The 24,567-nt window shown below is 38.8% G+C and overlaps 1 protein-coding gene across 9 annotated transcripts in view; it reads left to right on the forward strand.

The window, feature by feature from the left end:
- The window catches only part of DPY19L1 (dpy-19 like C-mannosyltransferase 1), a 135,416-nt gene that overhangs the window by 45,736 nt on the left and 65,113 nt on the right, over positions 1-24,567 (forward strand). For 8 of the 9 annotated variants that reach the window (XR_012157446.1, XM_073332901.1, XM_073332900.1 and 5 more), the window contains 10 exons: positions 1,273-1,372; positions 3,157-3,234; positions 9,014-9,100; positions 10,998-11,057; positions 13,514-13,594; positions 17,819-17,920; positions 18,757-18,828; positions 19,596-19,645; positions 22,526-22,550; positions 24,217-24,336. Coding sequence is in view for 8 of the 9 variants with exons in the window: in XM_073332901.1 (XP_073189002.1) it covers positions 1,273-1,372; positions 3,157-3,234; positions 9,014-9,100; positions 10,998-11,057; positions 13,514-13,594; positions 17,819-17,920; positions 18,757-18,828; positions 19,596-19,645; positions 22,526-22,550; positions 24,217-24,336 (775 nt within the window). In the remaining variant the exon portion in view is untranslated. The remainder of the gene's footprint in view (positions 1-1,272; positions 1,373-3,156; positions 3,235-9,013; positions 9,101-10,997; positions 11,058-13,513; positions 13,595-17,818; positions 17,921-18,756; positions 18,829-19,595; positions 19,646-22,525; positions 22,551-24,216; positions 24,337-24,567) is intronic. The other variant, XM_073332903.1, reaches the window with a different exon arrangement.

Raw genomic sequence — 24,567 nt, forward strand, 5'->3', positions numbered from 1 at the left:
CGTATTAGAATGTTTCAACTAGATAGTTATTGCCTCACCTGCCTCATAGCCTCATATATAGTTTTGTCCCCAATTGTCCTCTTGTGGAGGAGTGGAAACATGGCAGCCATTCGTGGGCTACAGGGCTCTGCTCTCAGGCATCACTGGCACCACAAAGGGGCATGTCTGTCGGAGAAGGAGTAGAAAACTTTCCTGCTGACTTGCAGCAGTTTGGGAAAACGGGCAACCATCCAAGAGGCTCAGAAACTTCCAAGGAAGGACATGTGGGTCAATTCACACAAGCGATTATAACTATAATCCTCCTAATAGATTAAATTAAAATTTTTTGTGACATTAGACCCCAATAGAAAGTCTGGCTGCAGCTGAGTTATCTAGTTTCTTTGCTGTCTTCTAGCAGATGGAACAGTTTAGTCTGAATGAGCTGGGCATTCTTCTCTTTTTAGCATTATATCCCATGGAAACAGTTTTCTTCTTTTATGGAACTGATTGTCCTTCTTTGGAAGTTCTTGAACCTCATAGGTGGCTGCCTCCGTTTTCCCAGACTGCTACAAATTGGCAAGAAAGTTTCTACTCCTTTTCCCATAGATATGCCTTTTTGTGATGCCAGTGACCCTTGAGTACAGAACCCTATATACTCCCAAATAATTGCCATATTTTCACTCCCCCATAGGTAGGTAGACAAGTGGAGATTAAATAATTATATATGGTGAGGTCAAATTCTGAACTCTTGTCCTCAAATACCATTGATATCCCTAGTGTTTATAATACGGTACTAGAAGTATTGCACAAAATATTTGTCTGTCACTTGAGTGGTGCATCATTCTGGCTGTCATGTTGTCAATGAGACTGAGGCAGTCTGGGCATCTTTAGAGAAACCTGAAGAGTTGGAACACTTCATAAAGCCTGAAAGGAATTCTAAACGAAATACTGCAGTTTTGAGATGAATGTTGAGATGAATCATGACTTATTTAGTGGGGCCACTCAGCACATTTTTTGTTTACTTCAACTTCTACTTTTATTTCAAAAGGTGAGCTATGAAATAACGAGGGTCAGAATTAATTATTTTAATTATTCTTATATTCTATATTCTTATGGAATTAATACAAAAGTTACTTAGACTGTTTTGTTCACAGTTGTCAATTTATATTGCAAGTCCAGTTACAAAGCAATTTTTAATTTTTTGATACTATTTTCTGCTGCTCTTTTGGATGAAATGCAAAGGCCTATTATAGTTTAACTTACTGGTATCTGTTCTATTTCTTTTTTCCCAAGGACTCCGAATATTAATAGAGGAAGCTTGATTGCACTGTGTGTTTCTAATGTCTTTTTCATGCTTCCCTGGCAGTTTGCTCAGTTTGTCCTTCTGACACAAGTAAGACCATTTTTATTGAATATCAGTGTATTAAACACACCTCTGTTCCTGTACACCGGACAATAGCTTAGTGTGTATGTAGCTTCAGAATAATAAGTTCAAGCTTTATAGTGGGACACTATACACAGTATGTTTAGACAAGTGTGTAGTTCATTGCAAAATTAGATTCAGGTAGAATCTTTACCTTATTTAGATAAATTGATTGCTTTGTACAGGCAAGTGAATTCATAGGACTTCTGATGTTTTTAGCAACCATTGTCATTCTGTAGCACAGTAACCAAAATTAGATTTTATGTTCATTCTTAATATCTGTTCTCTAAACAGAGTCCAGAATTCAGCAGCCAGACTTCTCTTGCTCTCAGGTTCATATTGCACCATCACATTCACTGCTTGTCCTAACATCTCCAAAGTTATTTCAAAATTGTCTCCTTCTTGTCCCACAATCTCAATCACCTTAGAGAGAAAACCCCACAGTTAAAAGTATACCAGAATGTTTGTCCTTATTAGAACATAGGTCTGCCCCTTTTAAGCCCTTCCCAGATTTCTCTGCCTCCAGAGAAATAGAAATAGTCCAAATGTAGTTTTGCAAAACCATACGTGAAAACAAATATTTTTGTGATACTAAATCAAATATTTCAGTTACAAAAATTTTGTAGGCATGGAAATTCAAGTAATGTGCCTTTTAATCCAAGAAATGCATATATTAAGAAAAAACCCTCCATCGTTAGACCCAGAAAGTGAAATTAAAATGTTTAGTTTCACTGCCCAAATTGTTTGAAGTGTAAAAAGTAAAAATAAAAATATCTGAGTACAATAACTTATTAAAATTAAAAAAATATTTTAATAAACTAAGGTGATTAATACAAATAGGGAATTATTTTAAAATGTCTTGGAACATTTTTTTATGTTTAACATATATTCCAGCATTAATTTTATATGGATAGTGTTGACTTTTGGTGTACCTACTGCTACCAGGTACAGTAACTACTGTCTGAGAGCAGCAAAGAGCTCATCTGATTTAATTGGCTTCAGAGTAGCAGCCGTGTTAGTCTGTAGTCGCAAAAAGAAAAGGAGACCTTAGAGACTAGCAAATTTAAGTACTCCTGAGGGAATTCTGTGCCAAAAAAGAAAAATTCTGTGAACTATATTTTAAAACTCTGCCAGTTTTATATGTCAATAAATAAATGTGGAGACTCCAACATGGCAGTGGGAGCACAGGCCACTGGATGCACAGAAGACGGAGATCACCCTGGAGCAGTCCCATCCTCCCCACAGGACAGGGGAAGCAAAGAAATCTGTGGGGGGAATGAATTCTGCACCTATGCAGTGGCACAGAATTCCCCCAGGAGCATATAATGTAGTTTAAAAGAGTCTGTTAAATATATCTCTAGGCAGCACATACTTATCTTTATGCATTTGTATTAGAGAAAAATGTAAGCCCAGAAGTGCTAATTAGCACAAATTAAAAAAAAAAGTTCTGTAATCAGGGGCTTTTAAGAATATTTCAGTCAATAGAAGGTAGATAAGCACTTACCTCTGTTTAGGAAAAGTAAGGGCTTGGATTTCACAACACAAAGCATTGGTCATCATATCTAGCTTCCCCACTGAAAAATTACTCTTTATGTGTAGCTTCTAAGCGCAAGTGCTCTGATTACCTGATTCAAAGGGTTGCTGCAATTCATAAGCCATTAGCCATTAAAAGGAGCTACAGATGCTGAATAATGTATTTATGCTGTATGAATGTATACTTTTCAATTAGTTTAATCTTCTCTCTTTAATTCCAGATAGCCTCGTTATTTGCTGTGTATGTTGTTGGTTACATTGACTTTCTCAAGTTACAGAAGATACTTTGTGTACATATGGTAATACTTCCTTTTAAAAAATCTAGTCAAATCAGCTAGTCAAGAGAAGTTAGTTTTAGATATTTTGATTAGTTGTGTAGTGAGTATAAAGAGTTACTGTAAGTAAGACTAAGAGTGAAGGGAAAAAAGGAATAGAACCCTGTCCATATATAGACCTTGAGATGCACAAAAATGACATTTTAAAATACACCACTGAGTATTTTCTGCCTTTACTAATTGTGTATTGGAAAAAAAAGAAAAAATTACTGGTTTTAAAAGAATACTATCAAACTTGGTAGACCAACATTTTAATCTGTCGTAGAAGTAGATATTTTAGAGATGCCTTGCTAATAAATAAATCTTTTTATGATTTAGACAAATATGTAAATGTAAACCAAGTATTTTAATATCCTAAATCATTAACAGTGCACGGATTTGTTTTCCCTTTATTGTAAAAGCTAAGTTCACTTCTGCTACAATATCATGGCCAGTTCAAAGATGTTAATTGGAACAAGTCATGAACAGGGCCGGATTAAAGCGGGGCTTTAGGGGCTGCATCCCAGGGCCTCTGACTAAGGGGGGGGCTCCGCAAAAATATATCCATAGTGATATACAATTCAGTGGTCACCAGCCTGCCAATTGCGATCGTCTGGTTGATCCTGAAGCCTCTGCCAGTTGATGACGATCTCTGGGCCGCTAGAAGTCCGGTGGCACAGCAAGCTCAGGCAGGCTGCCTGCATGCCTTGGCCCCACACTGCTCTCGGAAGCAGCAAGCTGCTGGCACGTCTCTGTGGCCCCTCGTGGTGGTGGTGGGGAGGCTCTGCGCGCTGCCCCCGCCCACAGCACCGTCCCCGCAGCTCCCATTAGCGGGGATGGCACTTGCAGGTGCGTGCAGGGCATGGAGACAAGCTGTCCCCCTCCCCGCAGGGGTGCACCGCCCTGGACCCTGCATCCCCCTGAAGCTCAGGGCCCCCCAAAGCGTGGAGCCTGGGGTGGTTGCCCTGGTCTGTCCTATGGACAGGACAGCTCTACTTGGACCTGTTCTGGGCACCACCAAAAATTATACAAACCTGGCACCCATGGATATTGGTCATGCATTTACAGGTTTCTGTATTTGTGTATTTTGAGAAACATCTGCTACCACATTATTTTCTGGATTTTTCCATGGTGTTCAGGATCTTCCTGAAGAGTCTAATTGCTGTAATACGCTTCATTGTCTGGGCATACCAAAAGGACAGGATACACTTGATATGGATTTTAATCAGGCTGCAACTTTATTATATAGAGATCTGGGACTACCAGGCAGATAAAGTGTACAGTGCAGGCAAATCGATGTTTATTCAAATCATTATCTGGGGCTTTCTCCAGCCCCACTTCATTTTCCATCCAGGTCCCTCCAGCCAACCCATGGTTTGGACCTTACTATCCACCCCCCTCATAGGAGGGTTAAGGTAGCTATGAGACCGGGGAGTGGGGGTTGGCTCCCTGTTGTACCAATCATAGGAGTCCCCAAACCTCCTTCCCCCGTTCTGTTCCTTTACCCAGCACCTTCTTATGAGTCCTTTACCAGGCCATTTATTTGGTCACTGGATGCCTTCCCTATGGAGTATCCGCACTGGACATCCACCACACACTTACAAAATAAGTTGCGTCATATAGCCTACCACCTTCTCTTATCAGAAAAGGTCATCCCTGACACCCACTCTGGGGAAGGCAAAAAAACCTCACTCGACCGAAGCCAATCTGGTGGTGCAGGAAAAATTCCTTCCCAGCCCCCCTTAAAAAGGAGTGACTAGCACAATGCCCACAGCAGGTCCTAACCCGACTTGAAATTTGCCTCCACTAGGGGAGGGAGGGTGGGTGCTGCCTTGCCTGCTGCATGGAAAAAAGGGGCTTCCCACGCCGGAGCTTGCACCTTTATGGCCTCAGACCTCACATTCCTGGGGGATGAGTCAGCACTGCGAAGCTGACCACCGTTCACCTTTTGTAGCAGTCTCGGACCGCCTCCACCCACCCCCCCCAGCCATAAAGCACAGCTGCCCTCCCTCGGCAAGCCCAGCCAACGTTTGCCCCGCTTTAAATGCGGTGCAGTCATTAAGACTTAAGAAATATCCTATTATGCATTGTTGAACAATATACTGATTAGGAGGAGATTATTGAGAATCCAAAGATCTATAGTTCACCTACTAGAAGAAACAACTTAATATAGGCTTATGATTATCTTTCCCCCATTGGTTCTTTCTGTCCTTCTCTTGAATTCTTTTCTCTCTTCCCAGGAATTGATTCTCAATCTCCATCCTCCACTTCTCCCCATTCCAATATGTGTTAGTGCCTCCCCATCTCTTCTATAGATTTAATGCTTTACTTTGTTATGCCATCCAGTGGGTTTTAATTTATTCTTACAGATTCTTCCCTTGCTGATTATGGTCTCTCACAGTGGGTTCAACTGATTCTTAAGGAGTAGTCTCCTCATGGATTTTGTCCTTTTAACTTCTAATGGATTTTGGAAGCACATCCCCGGGCTATTCAATATCAGCTTCTGAGACATTGGCTGGGCCTGTGAATCCATATGTTTTTGTAAAATCCAGAGTAATTCTTGCCAGAACAGCATAGTTGACAGCTACAACTGAATAAAAAAAAATATTGGAGAAAACTATGATATGGTTAAGTATGCCTATAACCAAAGTGCTGCATCAAATTTTTGGTTTACCAGTTTTTATGGTGTTGTTTATTTGAAATGTACAGCTTTCTGTATGACAGAAATATTAAGTTGTTGTTTGAGTAGTGTCCCTCTGGGTGCTTCAGTTCAGGTGCACATGCATCCCGTGCCTTTGATCAGAGATTTTTGGTTGTGTTGCTTGTCCGGCCTGCTCATGCACCCTACACATACTCCTGCCCCATACCCAGGTTATTTAGGGCTGTGTGGGCAAACAGCCTTCAGTTCCTTCTAGTGGTGCTGGAATTAGGGGTACTGCTACACCCCCTGCTTGAAGTAGTAATAAACACCAAATACATGGTTTCCATCAGCAGCACCCCCACTATAAAAATTGTTCCAGCATGCTTGGTTCCTTCTCAGGTGCCTTTGGCCAGAATTGGAATTTAGTGTGTTCTTGTTTTCTCTTTAGAGTTATTATAGTAAGTAGTAGTTTAGTTTAGTAGTTTATAGTTATTGGAACTGTTGTTCTCATTTTCTTTCTCCCCTCCAAAAAAATTTTTTTTTCTGGTTCTGAGGAGTCCAGTATTTTTTCTTGAATATGGGATGCTGGGCTACATGGGTTTTAAAAGGTGCCTCTCCTTTTGAGGAGCCATTCCTGTCAGTGAGGATTTTTTCCCTAAATTGCTAATGAGAATTGGACTCTCAAGTCTCCAACAAAATAGTCCTAGCTTTGAAACCTTTTGCCACTGCAGGCAACATGGAGTGCAGAAAATTCTGTTCCAGAGGAGGACTCAGGCATCTCCTAGAGATTGAGGATTTTCTCGTTACATAGACAAAGGGTCTTTCTCTATGTGTCTCCACCAATTCCATTGCTTTTAAAAAGAAAAGGAGTACTTAAGGCACCTTAGAGACTAACAAATTTATTTGAGCTTAAGCTTTCGTGAGCTACAGCTGGTGAAGTGAGCTGTAGCTCACGAAAGCTTATGCTCAAATAAATTTGTTAGTCTCTAAGGTGCCACAAGTACTCCTTTTCTTTTGCGAATACAGACTAACACGGCTGCTACTCTGAAACCTGTCATTCCTTTTAAAGGTTCTCAACAAGATCAAGCACAACCAAGCCAGGGTCATTTTGATTATATCAACTTGTCAGACTCACCTTCTGCTCTCTGTGGCAACTCCCCATCGATTCTTGACTGTCTCAGGATGTGAGTCAAACACTTCACCCCAATCTGAACATTCTGCAACGCAAAGCATGGCTCCTCAATGGCTCTCAGGATTAGAGGCATCCTGTTCATTGGGAGTACAACATGTGCTGTTAAATAGCAGGGAGAAATCTACAAGACACACTTACTTCCAGAAATGAAGATGTCGTCATCTTTGGTGTAACCTCTGTTATTTTTCACCTGTCCAGTCATCACTTTCCACAATCTTGGATTACCTATTGGAATTGAAAACATCAGGTCTCTGAATTCCATCAAGGTTCCCTTAGCATTAATAATAGCTTTCCACACACGTTTAGGTGGTTTCTTAATTTTCATACATCTGATCACAATGAGATTCTTAAAGTCTTACAAACCTTTTCCTGCAGATTAGTGATCCTAATCTGCTTTGGGATTTCAACCTTGTTTTTAACCATCCCATGAAACAGCCTTTTGAACTACTAGCTACATGCTCTGTTACATTTGTCCATGAAGACAAGTCTTTTTGGTGACCTTCACTTCTGCACAAAGGGTTGGAGAGATTGGGGCTCTAATGGCAGGTCCTCCATTGACTGTGTTCTCCAAGGAAAATGTATCATTACAACCCCCTGCAAAATTTTTACCTAAGGCGGCTTCTGTTTCATATTAACCAGACTGTTCACTTTCCAGTTCTCTTTCCTAAGCTACATTAGTTTCCTGAGTAGAATATCTTCCATATGCTAGATGTTGAGAGGGCATTGGCCTTTTACTTGAACAGAACCAGAACATCCAAAAGTCCCCATGACTTTTTGTTTCTATTGAGGATAGGTCTGGGGAATACATTATCTCCCAAAGAGACTCTTTGGATGTATTATTGCATGTAATGGTTTGGTTGATGCTCAAACGCCCCTGCAAGTGACTGCATGTTCTATTTGATTGCAGTCTGTCTGTCTAGCCCTACTCAAGAATGTTCCAGTTGCTGAGAGATCTGCAAAGCTGCAACATGGAGTTCAGTGCATACTTTTTCCAGCCGTTATGCTTTGGTTCATGCTGCTAGATCAGATGCTGCAGTAGACAGTGCAGTTCTCTCTTCAGCGCTGGACTCTGTTCTAAACCTCCCGTCTCCTTGACCTAAGGAGTCACTTTGAAGTGGAGCACCCACAGGGACACAACTCAAGGAAAGAGCAGTTACTCACCTTATGCAGAAACTGGAGTTCAAGATTTGTCCCCCTTTGGGTGCTCCACTATCTGCCCTCCTTCCACTTTGCTTTGGAGTTCCCTATGTGGGGCTTTGCAGTAGAGAAGGAACTGAAGGTGGGTTACCTGTACGGTCCTATACAGCCTCTCTTCGAGGCATAAGCATGTTGAGTGCGCATGTGAAGGCCAAACAGGCACTGCTGCCAAAAATCTCTGATCAAAGGTACAGGGTGCATGCGCATCTGAAGTGGAGTACCGAAAGGAACACATATCACAAAGAACTCCAGTTATTGGACAAAGTGAGTAACCTCTCCTTTTTTTTCCTCCTCAAAATTTCTTTACTACTTTGTCCACGGGACTCTGAGAGTCTCTGACTATCAGCATATGTAAGTGATCTAGCAAAATAACTTGACAGAATGAATAAAAACATCAGAAGAAGCTTTTAAGAAAATGAAAAAAGAATATAATGGGGTTGAAATCTATTCTGTTGTTAAATCTTTTATTCCATGTTACTTGTATCATCATAGTAGTTCACATTTGCTACATTGCCATCATTTAAAATCTTTATTACTAACCTGTCTCAATACAGGTCTGTAAACTGGGTCTCTAGCTTAGAGAGTTGCTGCATAGTATGTAGATATTGATATATTTAAAGAAAACCATGGTATTGCTGTCAGTTATTAATTATTTTATTTATACTATATGTTGTATTTGAGAGAATTACTTGATGGTTTAGATATTCTGAGATTTTTGTATTTTCTTATTTCAGGCATCTCTTGCACTGTGTTTCGTTTTGATGTTTGGCAACTCAATGTTATTGACATCATATTATGCTGCCTCTTTAGCAGTTATCTGGGTAAGTTTTGGAAGAACTCATTTCAGATGCTTAGGAATGTACTTCTGCACTATTATCTATGGATTGGCGCATTAAATGGAGAATTGTAACTTCTCTAAATAGTTAGAAAAGATTATACTTCCATGAGATCGATAAGGTTAGTCTTGGGCAATGTTCCCTCTAATTTTTGACAGGCTGTGTGCGCAAAAAATTTCTTCTGGGCAAATTGTTGTGCTTCTGTGCAAATTTTTATGTGCGCGGTGTTTCACTGTATGTGCAGGGTTTAGGGTCTGTGTGCGCGTGCACAGCTTAGAGGAAACAGTGGTCTTGGGAGATGTTTGGGGAATGGGGAAGGGTTAATAAAGTCAGTAAAATGTTGACACATCAAAGCTTTGACACAAGAGAAACTGAACATGGACTTACGCTTTTTCATGTGTAAGGCTAGAACAATCACGTTTTACAAGGTACTAAAAGTTATTTATATGCTGGCAAATTTTGTAGAACATCTGACACAAGGTATACGTGATTAACTGATTGGACTTTAAAGTAAAAGCTGTGGCTTCTGTTTCTGTTTGAAGCTTAAGCAGTATTAAAAAAAAAATCTTAAAACGTATACTTTTTCCAAAACTGCAAATAGTACAGAACAGTATGACCAATAACAGAAGCAACAATAATCAGAAAGTATGCGTCAATATGAAAACAGTCTTGGAAGGCCCACTCACTCAGGAACACTCTACAAGCATTATTTAAACCATTAAAGGTTTGCAAAAAGAAAAGGAGTACTTGTGGCACCTTAGAGACTAACCAATTTATTTGAGCTGTAGCTCACGAAAGCTTATGCTCAAATAAATTGGTTAGTCCAAGTACTCCTTTTCTTTTTGCGAATACAGACTAACACGGCTGTTACTCTGAAACCTGTCATTAAAGGTTTGTCATCCAGTATATTCCTCACCACTATTTTTTACAAAGAAAACTTACCTAAGCAAATCATGTACTTACGCCAGGAAGGAAGAAGACAAAATTATCAATCAAGGCTAGTAGGAGGACACTAAAGAGAGCCTATTTCCACCCCAGTCTCTCTTGATGTTCCATCCTGGAGGCATGGAGGGTAACCCAATGTCTCAGTCTTTTTATTTTAACTTTTTGTCTCTTAGATCTTTTCTGAGAAAAAGGGATGCTGAGCCACCCCATGGCTCCTTTGTTAGCTAAAATGTCCTTAGTTACAAAAAAAGCTTTGTTGTTTAATCATTTGTAATGAAATCTTGATGTCATATGGCCATTAGTCTGGTGTAGAGTAGGCTTCTTACAGCTCTTCAGTTAATGCCCCATTTCTGATTTTTATTGCTCGTAACATCCACTGACGGTAAGAGTTCTTGCTATCATAAGATGGTGAAGAGGGTATACAAGAGGAAAATTTAGAACTTAGTAACAAATTTGTAACTTAGTAACAAAATGCAGGGAAACCTAGTGATTCTGTGTTTAGTAATGTTTTTCTGTCATTCTACCTCATCTTCCCTTGGGGATTTTTCGTGTACATTTTTTATGCTGTAATTAGTAATTATTCCTTACTTTGAAGTTTCTTTTTGCTGGTGAAAATAGGCACGCTTTCTGTGCTTGTATTGCCTTTGATGTTTTTTCAAGAAAACCTGAAACTATATAAAATAGATTCTCGCCCGGAAGAGAGAAGAGTGGTTCTAATTCACTGTATGGAAACTGCAATAATAAGAGTATCAGTTCTTATGATATTCAGTCATGTGATCGACAGGTTACATGGGTTTGAACTATACTTTTTAAGGATGTTCATTTGGTGACATGTCAAGCTCTGTAGAAAAAATACATAGTTTTTTTTTCATGCGTTACTAGAATATGATTGGAAATATCATAAAATAGGTGCATTGATTTTTAATTATTATTTTAGGGTATTCTTGAATTGAGTCCAAAATTGCTGAAAAGGAGTAGAAGAGAAGTCAGTTTATGGGTAAGGATTGATAATCCAATTGAATTTATCAGAAAAGAACTACCACTTATTGGTCAGCCAAATCAGGAAATTATCCATGTATTTCTAATGCAGTGAATATGTGAGAATTGATAGTTTGAAGTAATATTTTGAATATCAATATCCCACAAGGAAAACTGACACAAAAAGGAATAAAATGGATAAGTAATTTGACAAAATTGAACTAAAAGCTTTCACACTGTAAGAGTTGTTAGAAGTTAAAAATACAGGAATTTTCTAATTAGTTACAATATTTACAAAATCATAAGAATTGGACCACTTAAACTAGGTTTATCTCCAAGACAGAACTATGGAAGGAAATTGAAAAATAATCCAATATCTGATTAAAAGAGCAAATTGTATGCACTCTTACTTGAGAACTTCAGGGCAATACTGACAAAGTGATTTAGTTTGAGAAACAGATATGAACAGCAAATTTCTCCAGAGGATTGAAAGAATATGATGATAGTACAAGTTGACCATCATGGAGAGAATACCAGTGGAAAAGTATGATTAAATATTGGCTCCCACCAGAGTTGCAAAACAAAATGAACACAGTAAAATTCTGGAGGGGATACCATGATAAGGGGGATCATTTCCAAATCATAATCCTAATTTTAAAGGAAGCTAGTTAGATTAAAAAATAATGGATGTAAATTCCTTTTACTTTGAGGCTAGAAAAATGTCCCAATTTGTGGAAATTAAACAACTTTGTAATTAAACAACTCTGGTTAATTTCTTATAACTGGAGCCAATAAATGTGATGGGTTCTCCCATCATGCCACCTGGAACTGGGGTACCACTGAGCCCCACTGACCCACCATCTGGGTGCTCTTTACACCGTATGGCTGTGACCAGCCTACCAAACTCTCTCCCAGGCTTCAGCACACATACAGGTAGGGGCACAACCAGCTGCAGTACATACAGACTGCTGTGATCAGCTCTGCATGGGGAGGCTACAGCTTAGGAGCTACTCAAGTGCCCACCCCCCTCTGAAGTGTAAACCCAAAATTATAGCGTCTTGTGCTGCACAGGGATCTGTAGAGCGTAAGCTCATGAAATTCGCCCTCTCCCTCAATGTGGAGAGGAAATATACAACAGCTTTTGCCCCAAGTTAAGACTTCCACACACTGGTTTGTGATAAAGCAAAAACAAATTTATTAACTACAAAAGATAGATTTTAAGTGATTATAAGGGATAGCAAACAGATCAAAGCAGGTTACCTTGCAAATAAACAAAAACTCAATCTAAGCTTAACATACTAAAGAGGTTGGATATGAGTAGCAAATTCTCACCCTAAATGATGTTTCCAGGAGGTTGCAGAGATTCTTAAGGGGCCAGTTGCACTTGCGTCCAGCTTAAAAATCCCAGGTGTTTCTTTTTCAGGCTAAAAATTCCTTCAGCCTGGATCCAGCACTTCCCCCCAGTTCAGTCGTCGTTCCTTAGGTGTTTTCAGGAGTCATCTTTGGGCGGGGAGTCAGTGAAGAACCTCGATGATGTCACTCCCCTGCCTTAAATAGCTTTTGCATAGGGCAGGACCCCTTTGACTCCAAGCATCTTTCCCACACTAGTCAGTGGAAAAACACTGGTATTCCCAAGATGGAGTCCAGTACCAGGTGACCTGGCACATGATCCTGAAGGGTCCTAGCAGCCATGAGTCAGAGATTGTTTACAGCATCCTCAGGAGGGACTTCCTGTGGTAGATTAGCCTCTTTTAAGACCTATTGTTTTCTTCTAATGGCCCATCAACCTGAATGGGCCCTTCCCAGCCAGCTCTATGAAGAATATGGGATGCAGTGTCACAAATATATTTCACCCTTTTGCTTGAAAAAAGAAATACCATCTCTAGAAAGGTGATTAGCAAGAATAAAAAATGGAAAGACATGCTACCTACATTAGATTAACTGAACTATTTCAGGAAAGGAACAAAATGGGATATATATCCATTTTTAAAATTACCATATGTATGCCTCAACTTGTAACTAGTCTGCCTCAGTTCTGCTGTTTTCCATTAGCTTGTTTTTATTCATCCTCTTTTAATACTTACACTGTTAACCATTATGTTAATTTTTTATTAAAAGGAGCTAAAAATAAGATTCTGGAAACCTCATTTCTGCTGACTGCACTCTTGCTGTGATACTGTTTCAATGCACTAGGAGAGAAGAGGGAGTCTTAACTGTAGTGCTTGGAGCAATGTGCATAAAGCAGTACTAGATCTTTCAGTTTCAATAGGAAAAGATTTAATATTACTACTGTGTTCTCTAATTATTGGAATGTACTTTGAGTTACAAATCAAACACTTCTTGTGATTGTCAGTTGCTTTATTCTTGACACTTTCCTAACACACGAGAGAACTTTTTCCACTAACTGTACAACTCCAGTATGCTTTTTTTCTTCTGTTGTCCTCCTTCGGTCTGAATGTATCCTTTATTTTGTAGGCCATTGAAGGATTTGCTTGGTTATTTGGGACAGTCACCTTGAAATATTTGACTTCTCGAATATTTGGAGTAGCTGATGATGTAAGTGCTGCTTTTTTTAATGTTAGTCATTGTTAAAGGTTTTATTTTAGACAGTTATGTTGCTTCATATCTTATTTAATCCTTTAAACATTTTCTTCTTTTCTGAGAAATTAAATATTTAAACTGCACAATATTTAAGATGTTCGCTAATTTATTATTCCATTTTCTTTTCTTCCTAAATGACATGGACTTAAACATTAAACCAAGCCAATAAATGAATGCTGTTACTTTTTGGTAAGCCAATGTAATGTTCCAAGAAATTGAGTTAGCATGGAAAAGTGAAATTTTGTTCAGCTCTTAGCTGACCACTATTCTTGTAGGACTATGCATTTGCTAAGTAAAACTTTGACACATGGCAAACAACTTAGTAAAACTGTCTTCGGAGTTTTAAAAAATTTTAGTGACTTATTTTTAAAGACCTATTCATGCTTTATGGGAAACCCTGGGAAACACTGAATTTATAAATTTTACATTTAGATGACATTGTTCTGCATTGCTACTTTATCATTAAGGGGTTTTGCATGAAAACAGAATCTAAACATTTACATTTTATCTATTTGGCATGTTTTGATCAGAAGCATTGAAGAAGGAAAACAGAACAATGCTGTAATAAATATTACTGTAATACAGTAAAATAATCAACAAGTAACAAATTGGCAAATGTTATCCAGAACTAGAATAAATTGTTAACAATACAAAGAAGAGAGATGATAGTAAGATCTTCAAAAATAATGTTGAAGTTTTGGTTAAGATAATTGTTTCTATTTTGCTTTATTATTCTTTATTATATTATATATTTGGTATTGTATTGTCATGAGATTTCTAGGATTACTTGCACAGAAGTGAGAGAGGAATTATCACTCCAGGATTTCATGATTTCCATAGCTATCCTCCAGGCATTTGGTACAGAAGCTGATTTAAATGATAGGTTACAAACCACAGTCAGTAGTTCTGCAATTTCACATTTGAGTTCCTTCAGAACTCTTGGGTGAATACCAGCTGGTCCTGGTGTTTAGTTTATCAGTTTGTTCCAAAACCTCTTCTAATGGCCCCTCAATCTGCAACAGTGCCTCAGATTTGTCACCTAAAAAGAATGGCTTGTGTTTGGGAATTTCCTTCATATCCTCAGCCATGAAGACCAATGCAAAGAATTCATTTAGTTTCTCTGCAATGGTCTTATCGTCCTTGAGTGCTCCTTTAGCACCTCAATCATCCAGTGGCCCCACGAGTTGTTTAGCAGGCTTCCTGATTCTGATGTACTCAAAAAAATTTTTGCTATTACTTTTTGAGTCTTTGGCTAACTTTTCTTCAAATTCTTTCTTGGCCTTCCTCATTATATTTTTACACTTCATTTGTCAGAGTTTATGCTCCTCTCTATTTTCCTCAGTAGGATTTAACTTCCACTTTTTACAGGATGCCTTTTTGTCTCTCACTGCTTCTTTTACTTCATTGTTTAACCACGATGGCACTTTTTTGGTTCTCTTACTGTGTTCTTTAATTTGGGGTATACATTTAAGTTGAGCCTCTATTATGTTGTCTTTAAAAAGTTTCCATGCAGCTTGCAGGGATTGCACTTTTGGCACTGCACCTTTTAATTTTTGTTGAGCTAGTTTTCTCATTTTTATGTAGTCCCCCTTTCTGAAATTAAATGCTACAGTGTTGGGCTGCTGTGGTGTTTTCCCTGCCACAAGGATGTTAAATTTAATTACATTATGGTCACTATTACCAAGCGGTCCAGCTGTATTCACCTCTTGGACCACATCCTGTGCTGCACTTAGGACTAAATCAAGAATTGCCTCTCCTCTTGTGGGTTCTAGGACTAGCTGCTTCAAGAAGCAGTCATGTAAGGTGTCAACAAGCTTTATTTCTACATCCCGTCCTGAGGTGACATGTACCCAGTCAATATGGGGATAGTTGAAATCCTGCATTATTATTGAATTTTAAAATTTTTATAGCCTCTCTAATCTCCCTGAGCATTTCACAGTCATTATCAATGTCCTGGTCAGGTTGTCGGTAATATATCCCTACAGCTATATTCTTATTATTAGAGCATGGAATTACTATTCATAGAGATTCTATGGTTCAGTTTGGTTCATTTAAGATTTTTATTTCATTTGATTCTACGCTTCCTTTCATATATAGTGCCATTCCCCCACCAGCACGACCTGTTCTGTCCTTCCGATATATTTTGTACCCTGGCATTACTGCGTCCCATTGATTATCCTCACCCATCTTATCATTTAGACTTCTAGCATTTGTATATAAGCACTTTAAAAACTTGTCAATTTTTAGCTGTCTGCCGTTACATGATGTGATTGAATGAGACTCTTTTCCATTTGATTGTTTCTCCTCAGATCCTACCCGTATTTTATCATCTTCCATCTTCTCCTCTTTACCAGGATACAGAGAATCACCATTAATAGATCCTCCCCTAAGGAATGCCTCTGTCCAAGCCACGTGCTCCTCCGCACCTGCTGGCTTTCCCCCAGCCCTTAGTTTAAAAACTGCTCTATGACCTTTTTAATTTTAAGTGCCAGTATTTTGGTTTAGGTGGAGCCCCTCGTTCCTGTATAGGCTTCCCCTTTCCCAAAAGTTTCCCAAGTTTCTAATAAATTTAAACCCCTCCTCCCTACGCCATTGTCTCAACCACACATTGAGACCCTGCAGTTCGGCCTGTCAAACTGGCCCTGCGCATGGAACTGGAAACATTTCAGAAAATGCTACTATGGAGGTCCTGGACTTCAATCTCTTACCTAGCAGCCTAAATTTGGCCTCCAGGACCTCTCTCCTATCCTTCCTTATTTCATTGGTACCTACGTGTACCATGACCACCAGCTCCTCCCTGGCACTACACATAAGTCTATCTAGATATCTTGAGCAATCTGCAACCTATGCACTAGTTGGGCAAGTCACCATGTGGTTCTCCTGGTCATCACAAACCCAGCTAACTATGTTTCTAATGATTGAATCCCCCGTAACTATTACCTGTGACTTCCTAATAACTGGAGTTCCCTCCCCCAGAGAGGTATCCTCAGTGCAAGAAGGTACCACATCATCATCTGGAAGGAGGGTCCCAACTATGGGACCATTTTCCTCTGTCATGTTGGATGTTCTCCTTCGCTGCAGCTTTCATCCTCTTCAATACACAGGGGCTGTCAGACCGGGGGTGGGACCATTCTACTGTGTCCCAGAAAGTCTCATCTATGTACCTCGGTGTCCCTTAGCTCCTCTAGTTCAGTTACTCTGATCTCCAAAGCTCGTACATGGTCTCTGGGGGCCAGGAGCTTCTTGCACCGAATGCACGCATACGCCATCTGCCCATAGGGCAGGCAATCATACATGCTGCATTGGGTGCAATAAACTGGATAGCTCCCACTCTGTTGCTGGACTTCTGCCTGCATTCTCTTTTTACTCCTGCAACTCGTTCCTTTGTTAATGTTTTGTTTTTATTAGGGGGTGTTTTTGGCTTTAAGTTTAAAGAATGTTAAGTGTCTCTCGCCCTTCCTCACACTTCCTCCTCAAAACTCCTCTGTTAGTTGCTCCTGTTCCCTAGCTCCTCTGGTTACTTAGGAGCAGGCTTTTTAAAACCTTGGTCTTCCTGAGTAGCCCTACCCTCTGGTTAAGGGTTGATAGGTGCTAAAGGGCTTAGGGATCAAAGCCTCTTTAAGAAGCTCTCAGCCTTGCCACTAGGTTCAGCAAATGGTCCCCCAAACAAACATACCATGTGGTATATTTCAGCCAAGCAACAAGCACACCACAAACACACACACTACAGATAACAAACCTACCCCAAACATCACGTAATTGTCCTTCCTTCACCTGGAGAACTCCCTTGCAAAGCTCCCCTGTTAGCCGCTGCTGTTTGCTAGCTAGATATTCCAAGATGTTCCCAAAGTTCATGGGTATTAGATGGGGACAGAAGATAGGAAGCATGCATCCCCTAAGTATGAATATGCAAAGTTCTTGATGAACCACAGTTACTTGGTAATCAACTTTTTTCTTGTAATCTTCTGCTGTATGTATTTTGGCAAACCTAACAATTTTGTACCTGAAAATCTCATTTAATCTATCCAAATAATGACTTGGTGCATTTACGCTTGTACTATAAATAAAGGGTTTTTGTTGAACTAAATTGGAAAATGTTTAACGAAAAAAGAACTTTGTTACAGCATATGAGATCAATTTCTTATTTACTGATGGTTTTTGCTTTATATTTCTTACCAGGCTCATATAAGTAACCTGCTAAAATCAAAATTTATTGGCTACAAGGATTTTGACACATTAATGTACACCTGTGCTGCAGAGTTTGACTTCATGGAAAAAGAGGTAACTTATTGAAAATTGATTTACAAAAGAGGTAACTCGTTTATATTTTACCTCAACTGTGATTGCTTCTGCCAACAAATCTGAGGGTCCAATGAAAGTGTTTGTGTGTGTGTTTGTTTTTAAGTCCACTTAACTTCATTGTAGATTTTCGTGAGGGTAGAAATAGAAACAGTATGATTTCAGACTTGAAAGCTCTTAGATTTGGATGAGAGAGTAAGTACTGTATAAGGAGAGATTCTTTAAATTTTGTAATACTGCTTGTTTTATATAATTAGAACTACGTAACAAAAATGTTGAGGGGACAAAAAGTAGGTGAGAACCATATCTTGAGGTCCAATGTCTTGTGGTTTGTCTGTGCAGAGAATCACTTTGGCTGGATGAGTAAAAATGCTTTTAGGGCCAGTAAACTTGTCTTGGCGCAATCATAAATTATGAATGCTAAAAAATGAATTGGTGAGTGTTTGAGATGATCCACTGTTTAGTTCTAGTCTTATGACCGATAACTAAAGAAAATAAGCTGGAGATAAGATTGAAGCCTCCAGAAAGATTCTAAAGGCAATTGTAAAATGGAAAAGAACTTTATGTAATGTTAATGTCTAGCCTTACTTAAACATAGGGGGACTAATTTATAAATGCTGTATCAGTATTAATTTGGTAGCTAGATAGGGCTTGATGTCTTGTATCTCCTTTCAGCTCACCTTGTTTTTGCTATATGTTGAAATTTAAATCTACCCTCAGGAAAAATATTTCAGGACTAAAGCATGGTAGCTTTCAAAGTGAGACTGGTAGTAAATAAAACTAAATTTGAAGGAAATAAAAATTTCTTTGCATTTCAGACTCCAATAAGATATACAAAGACGCTACTACTTCCCATTGTTCTTGTGGTTTTTGGAGTAATCATCATGAAGGTAAGTTATTCATTTAGTGAGTTAACTATTTCCTCTTTTGGTAGTGTACTGAAAAGGGCAGTACATTCATCCAAATAAGGAAGAGCTAGGTAAATTACAGTAGAAATGATAGCCAGATTTTTTTTGGAAGAAATGGTGTACCATCTTCTGTATGATATAATCTACTGGCCCAATCCTACACCACCTGGAGTGAATTCCAAAACTTCCATTTTGCCTTATAAAAATCATGCCTGTAAAAACAGCCATTTAAAAATTAATGGGTAGTTTTAAACGTTTAATATACATTTAGGACTAATTTGCTCTCCCTTATGTACCCCTTTTATTTTGGGGGCTTGTAGGACCTTTGTAGTTGCTTGGGGCCAGAGTTATTCCTAATTATCCTGTTCAACTTGAATATTTTTATTCTAAACAATTTAAAAATGAAATTTTATTAAAAATATACTGTAGTTTTATTTTGCACGTATTCTGTACCTGATTGACAGACTATATAACTAACTGTTTTTTGTTATTGTATATTGCATTATGTGTAAAACATTGCAGTTTAATCTACTCAGGAACAGACAGGCTAGATGCAGGCTGCTTGTCTAGTAAGAATTCTTTGTTGGCATGTGTATCTAAAACATATTGAATGAAAACTGCCTTTACTAATGTTTTAACCGTACCATCTCAAGCCCTCTTAATTTAATTTTAGAATTTTAAAATGTTCAGAAATGCTTTAGAATGATGCTAATTTGTCCATATTTTGTTAACTTTCATTGTGTTCACAGGCAATTAAATATACTGTGTGGGTTTTATCTCAGAAAGACCTCTGTGAAAGGTAAGTATTGCCTTTAAGATGTTAAACTTAATGATGATCTTCGAGTGGCTCTGCATATTCCCTCTTATAGGTGTTGTGGTGCCTAATGGTAGAACCTTCTCCCAGTAGTGTCCACTAGTGTCCCTTCTACCTCTTCCCCCACCCCCCACATCTCTGAGGGCGAGGCCATGTAGGGATGCACAGCGCCCTCTATCACTTCAGTTCCTTCCAACCATGTGCCTGGATGAAAATGAACCTTTCCGGTCCCTTCAGATCTGGCATTTTACTCCATGTGTTTATTGTGAGTTATTTAGTGATTTGTATAGGTAAGTAGTTAATTTGTTAGTATCTTGGTTCCAGGTTATGGTGGAACTGAAGAGGATAAAGCCAAGAATGGAGAGGTGTGTTTCATGCCCTGCTGTTTTCCCAGCATCAGACATTAGGTGTCTGAAGTACCTGGGAGAGAGCCATTCTCCTTCTGGGTGTTCCATCTGCCAGACTTTTACACTCTGAGATTGCCAGGAGAGGCAGAATAGATTCCAGGTGCTTCTCCGTGAGGCTAAGCCCTGTGGACCTGGACAGTGATTGGATCTAGGGTCTAAGAGGCCAGTTTCGTCTCCTGTGACTTCCATCAAAGCAGTTGAAGGGTTCCAGGAAGTCAGAACCAATATTGGGTCTGGCTTTGGTTCCCACTGCTTCATCCATCAGGCCCTCAGAACCGCCTGTGTCAGAACCAAGGATCATGCTTTCAGTTCTGGGTGTCTTGGTTCCAAAGAGGGAAGAGGTCTACAGAAAAGATGGACACTGTTAGCAGTGCCGGATGATTTGCCTCATCATCAGATCCATCTGATTCCAACAGAGTCTCTATGGCTCCAAAATCAGTCTGTTCTGGTCTCAGCTTCAGGATCCAAAAGGATGGATTTGAGGATTGTGTCAGATTCGTCCCATTTAAGTGTTTGGGCCTGGCCTTAGTCCCAGTTCCAGGTCCATTTTCAGTTCCAAAGAATACTTTGGTGGTGGTAGCTGATGTGTATTGTACAGCAGTGGTTCTCAAAGCTGGTCAACCGCTTGTTCAGGGAAAGCCCCTGGCGGGCCGGACTGGTTTGTCTACCTGCCACGTCCGCAGGTTGGGCCGATTGTGGCTCCCACTGGCCGCGGTTCGACGCTCCAGGCCAATGGTGCTGCACCCCATTTTATGGCCTTGCCTTTAGAACGTGTTCAGAAACACTGAGCGGTGCAGCGGAAGGTGGTGTTGGAGGAGATGAGAGAGCACTCTAAGGGACACTGCTTGGAGAAGGTTTTACCGCTAGCTGGCCTAATACCAGTAAGTGTGAATATGCAGAGCCATCTCAAAGAGCTGTGGTTACCAGTAAGTAGCCTTCATTTTTGCTACAAAAGAAATGTTAGGATTCTTTCTTTTCATTTGAATTGATATATGTCAGATACTTTAGATCCAAAATAGCATATTGACATGTTTTTGGACAGCTGTTTGCTATTCACTAAATGGAACTGGTTTTCCCTTCACTGTATAGCATTCAAAAATATTATTTGTATTTGTGCTTATTGATAAGTTAAATTACCATAGTTTGTTTGTTTGCTGTACAATCTTAGGCTAGTATTTCTACTCCTTTGCCCTTCCCTTTCTCTCCTGCAAATAGTGAATGTAAACATCATCTTCATCCTTCCTTCTGGAGTATCAGGTTCAAGTTAGAAACCCCAGGATATTTGGGTTTAATCTGTAGGAAGTGCTCCTATAAAATGTTCATCGTATTTCCTAAACTGTCTTCATTTATGGTTGGACGGTTCTCCTGTGATCTGGCTCTCAGAATAAAGAATGAGCAGCATCTACAGATACAAACTTCCCCTGCTGAAGAGCTTCTTAACACAAAGTCCTTTTCTGATCGCAAAATATGAACCTTTGCACTCTTAACTTTCTCTTCTGGATAGATAATAAATTTAACATGGGGTTGAGAGGATAGTCAAATCCTCATTTTTTGTTGTGTTGCTGAAACGCTTTGGAGTGCTTCTTAAAGTACTGAGTGCCTGGTGTTTGGCTCCAAAGGAGTCATTGTCTTCCTATCCAGAACCAAGATTAATAATCTATGTCTATTACTATCTGCTCTTTTCCATTAAATCCATTTTGGAACCGTATTTGATACTAACGTATGACAGTGGTGAATTGGGCAACGAGATTTTTGTCACTTCATCCTACACATTCAGCTACACTGAGAGTTTTTGTCTTTTTTCCATAGATCATTACTGGGACTTGTTTATGTTTGCTCATGTGGTCTTTATCAGATTTTTAACAAATATGAAACTCATGAGCTTGAGGATTTTTTTCTCACAAGTATCCTGCAAGAACATTAGGCATACGTGCATCAGTTTATGGAAACAGATTTACAATAATTCAATAGCAAAGTTAAGGTTCTCTGGAAGTATCTTTTTTAAGGTCTCAACAAGCTTCATAAGTTGCTGTAACAACGTTTCGTTTACACGGTTTCCTCCTAAGGAGCCAGAAACCATGCATGTCATAACTAAGTAAATAGTTGACTTGTTTTAACAATACATAGTAGGACATGTTCTGTGTATTTATCTTTTGATAGGGAGTTTCTAGCTCTGTGTCCAAATAGCTAATCTGCTGTAAAGATTGTTTGTAGAAGTAATTAAAGTATTAAAGCGCATTTTCAGCATTGGAGATACGCCAAAACATAAATATGGGACAAAGATATTTATCCAACTTGTAAAGAGCTTTGAAATCTGTGGCTGAAAAGGGCTATATAAGTGATGTATATATTTATCAGATTATTTCATAAATGAAACTAGTGCACTTCTATAGGACATATTAATGATTCTGTGCTATGAACAAATAATGTATTTGTGGGGTATTTCTTTTTTATCCAGAGAGGATCATTTTAACCATGGTGAGGTAAGACTTTCATCTTTATGATTTCATGTGTGACTCCTTAATTTGAATAAGTACTGGTACATTTTTAATATAATTTAAATGAGAATTATCTTTTTATGATGTTTCTCAAAAGTTTATTTTTTTGGTCTATTTCCCTACTCCTTGGTTAGTGTCACCAGAATAACTTCTTTAAAATAACAAATACAAAAGACCTCCTATTTGTAATGGGGAAAAATATTATGCTTTATTTTAATGATATAAATAGAATATCCTGGATTCCAACTTCCATTTTTTTCTTGACGTATTTGAAGACTATGTGTCTATAGTCTTGTTTGTAGGCTTAACTACCACACACAAATCCTATTACTTTACTTTCTGCTCTTTGTCAGTTACGCCTAATATTTTATTAATGCAAGTAATTCAGTTTTTCAGTATTTGGTTGATTTTGTTATTCTTAAGTGATGGCTTTTCTTTGAGGTTTTTTTCCATTTTAAGTTCAAAAAGTCAGCCCCACTTAATATGACATCTGTGTGATGATGGGTGGAGCCATCAAAGTTTAGGTAGACAGGCTTATATCCCATCTTGGCATTCAAATCCCTAAATTCAAATTCGTTTGTCCAGGAGGCCAATTGAAAGACTAGGTTAAAATGAGGGGTAAGATCACTAGAAATTAAGCATTCACTCAGTGCAATTTGCACTCAAGAAGCCTAGACTGAAGTGCAAAATCCTTCCATATTTACTACAGTTAGAAAACTAATTGGAATCTAGGGGCTAGCATGTAGAAAATAGCTTCCAATAAGCCTACGCCCCTTAGACAATTGCTTCCAATTTGGAGGAAGGAATCTCTTTCAATGCAAAAAAAAAAAAAAAAAAAAGGGGGGGGGGAGTGGAAGGGGGAAGCTTCCTAAAGAGCTGCCTGGCATCCAATTATTTATTTTTCCTGATTTATTTAGGGACACTGTGCTGTTTTGCTCTTTAGAAACATCTTAATTCATCCAAAAATATTTAAATGATTCAAATAGGTAGAGATATTGATTGGAGTGGCTGCATTTTTATCACAAGTTCTCCTCAGGTAATGTGTGTCTGAGGTTAGCTGTGTCGAGAGATAAGAGTCTGGCACTGGTACTCTGAGTTGAACTTACTGATATTTGATTTTAAGAGTATCAGAGCACTATGTTACAAATAACTGGCCTTGTCACTAGATGCACAATTTAGTAATGGTGACAACTGTATTTGTCACATCTTTCATCTCTGGATCACTAATTATTTTAGATATGTTAATAAATAACCGTCTCTTCCAGCCTGTGAGGTAGGAGACGGCCATGCAGGGAATATTGCATCTATCATTGCCTGCCTGCCTGCCTGCCTGCCTTCCTTGTAGCTTGCCCTCCTGATTATCCAGCCATCTCTCCAGCTAGCCCTTCTATGCTGCTTTTCCTCTTTCCTTTCTCCTTTGTACCCGCATATAAGCATACTTAAAACAAAAAACCTCAATCCTCAGGGAGGACGAGTAACAAAACCTACTTCTGCATTGCTGTTGCTTAAATTTGGAAGATTCTTTTACTTTGGCAGTACATAAAAACTCTTATTTAAGTTTTGCATTTTTCAAAATGTATTTTGAATATTAAATGAAAATGTATCAAAATGTTAGCTTATGCTTTTGTATATGTTTTTTTTTGTTTGGCAGCTGGTATACCATGCATTGCAGCTATTGGCATATACTGTACTTGGTATTTTAATTATGAGACTGAAACTGTTTCTGACACCTCACTTATGCGTTATGGCTTCCTTGATTTGTTCAAAACAGGTAAGATGTTCTTTAACGCTGCAATTCTCTCAACCCTTAATGTTACCGTAACACATTGTTCTCTGAACTGTTATCCAAAATTATATAAACTGCTCTATTGTTCATAACTGCTGAATCTTTTAACTGTAATATTTATTAGTTAAAAGGAAAACACAAGTTAATTTTAAAAAATCAGCATTCCACTTATAGTATTAAAATTAAAACAAACACTTGGAATTGTGTAACTACAGC

This window comes from Lepidochelys kempii, chromosome 2 (assembly GCF_965140265.1).
Source record: "Lepidochelys kempii isolate rLepKem1 chromosome 2, rLepKem1.hap2, whole genome shotgun sequence".
Classification (NCBI taxonomy): domain Eukaryota; kingdom Metazoa; phylum Chordata; order Testudines; family Cheloniidae; genus Lepidochelys; species Lepidochelys kempii.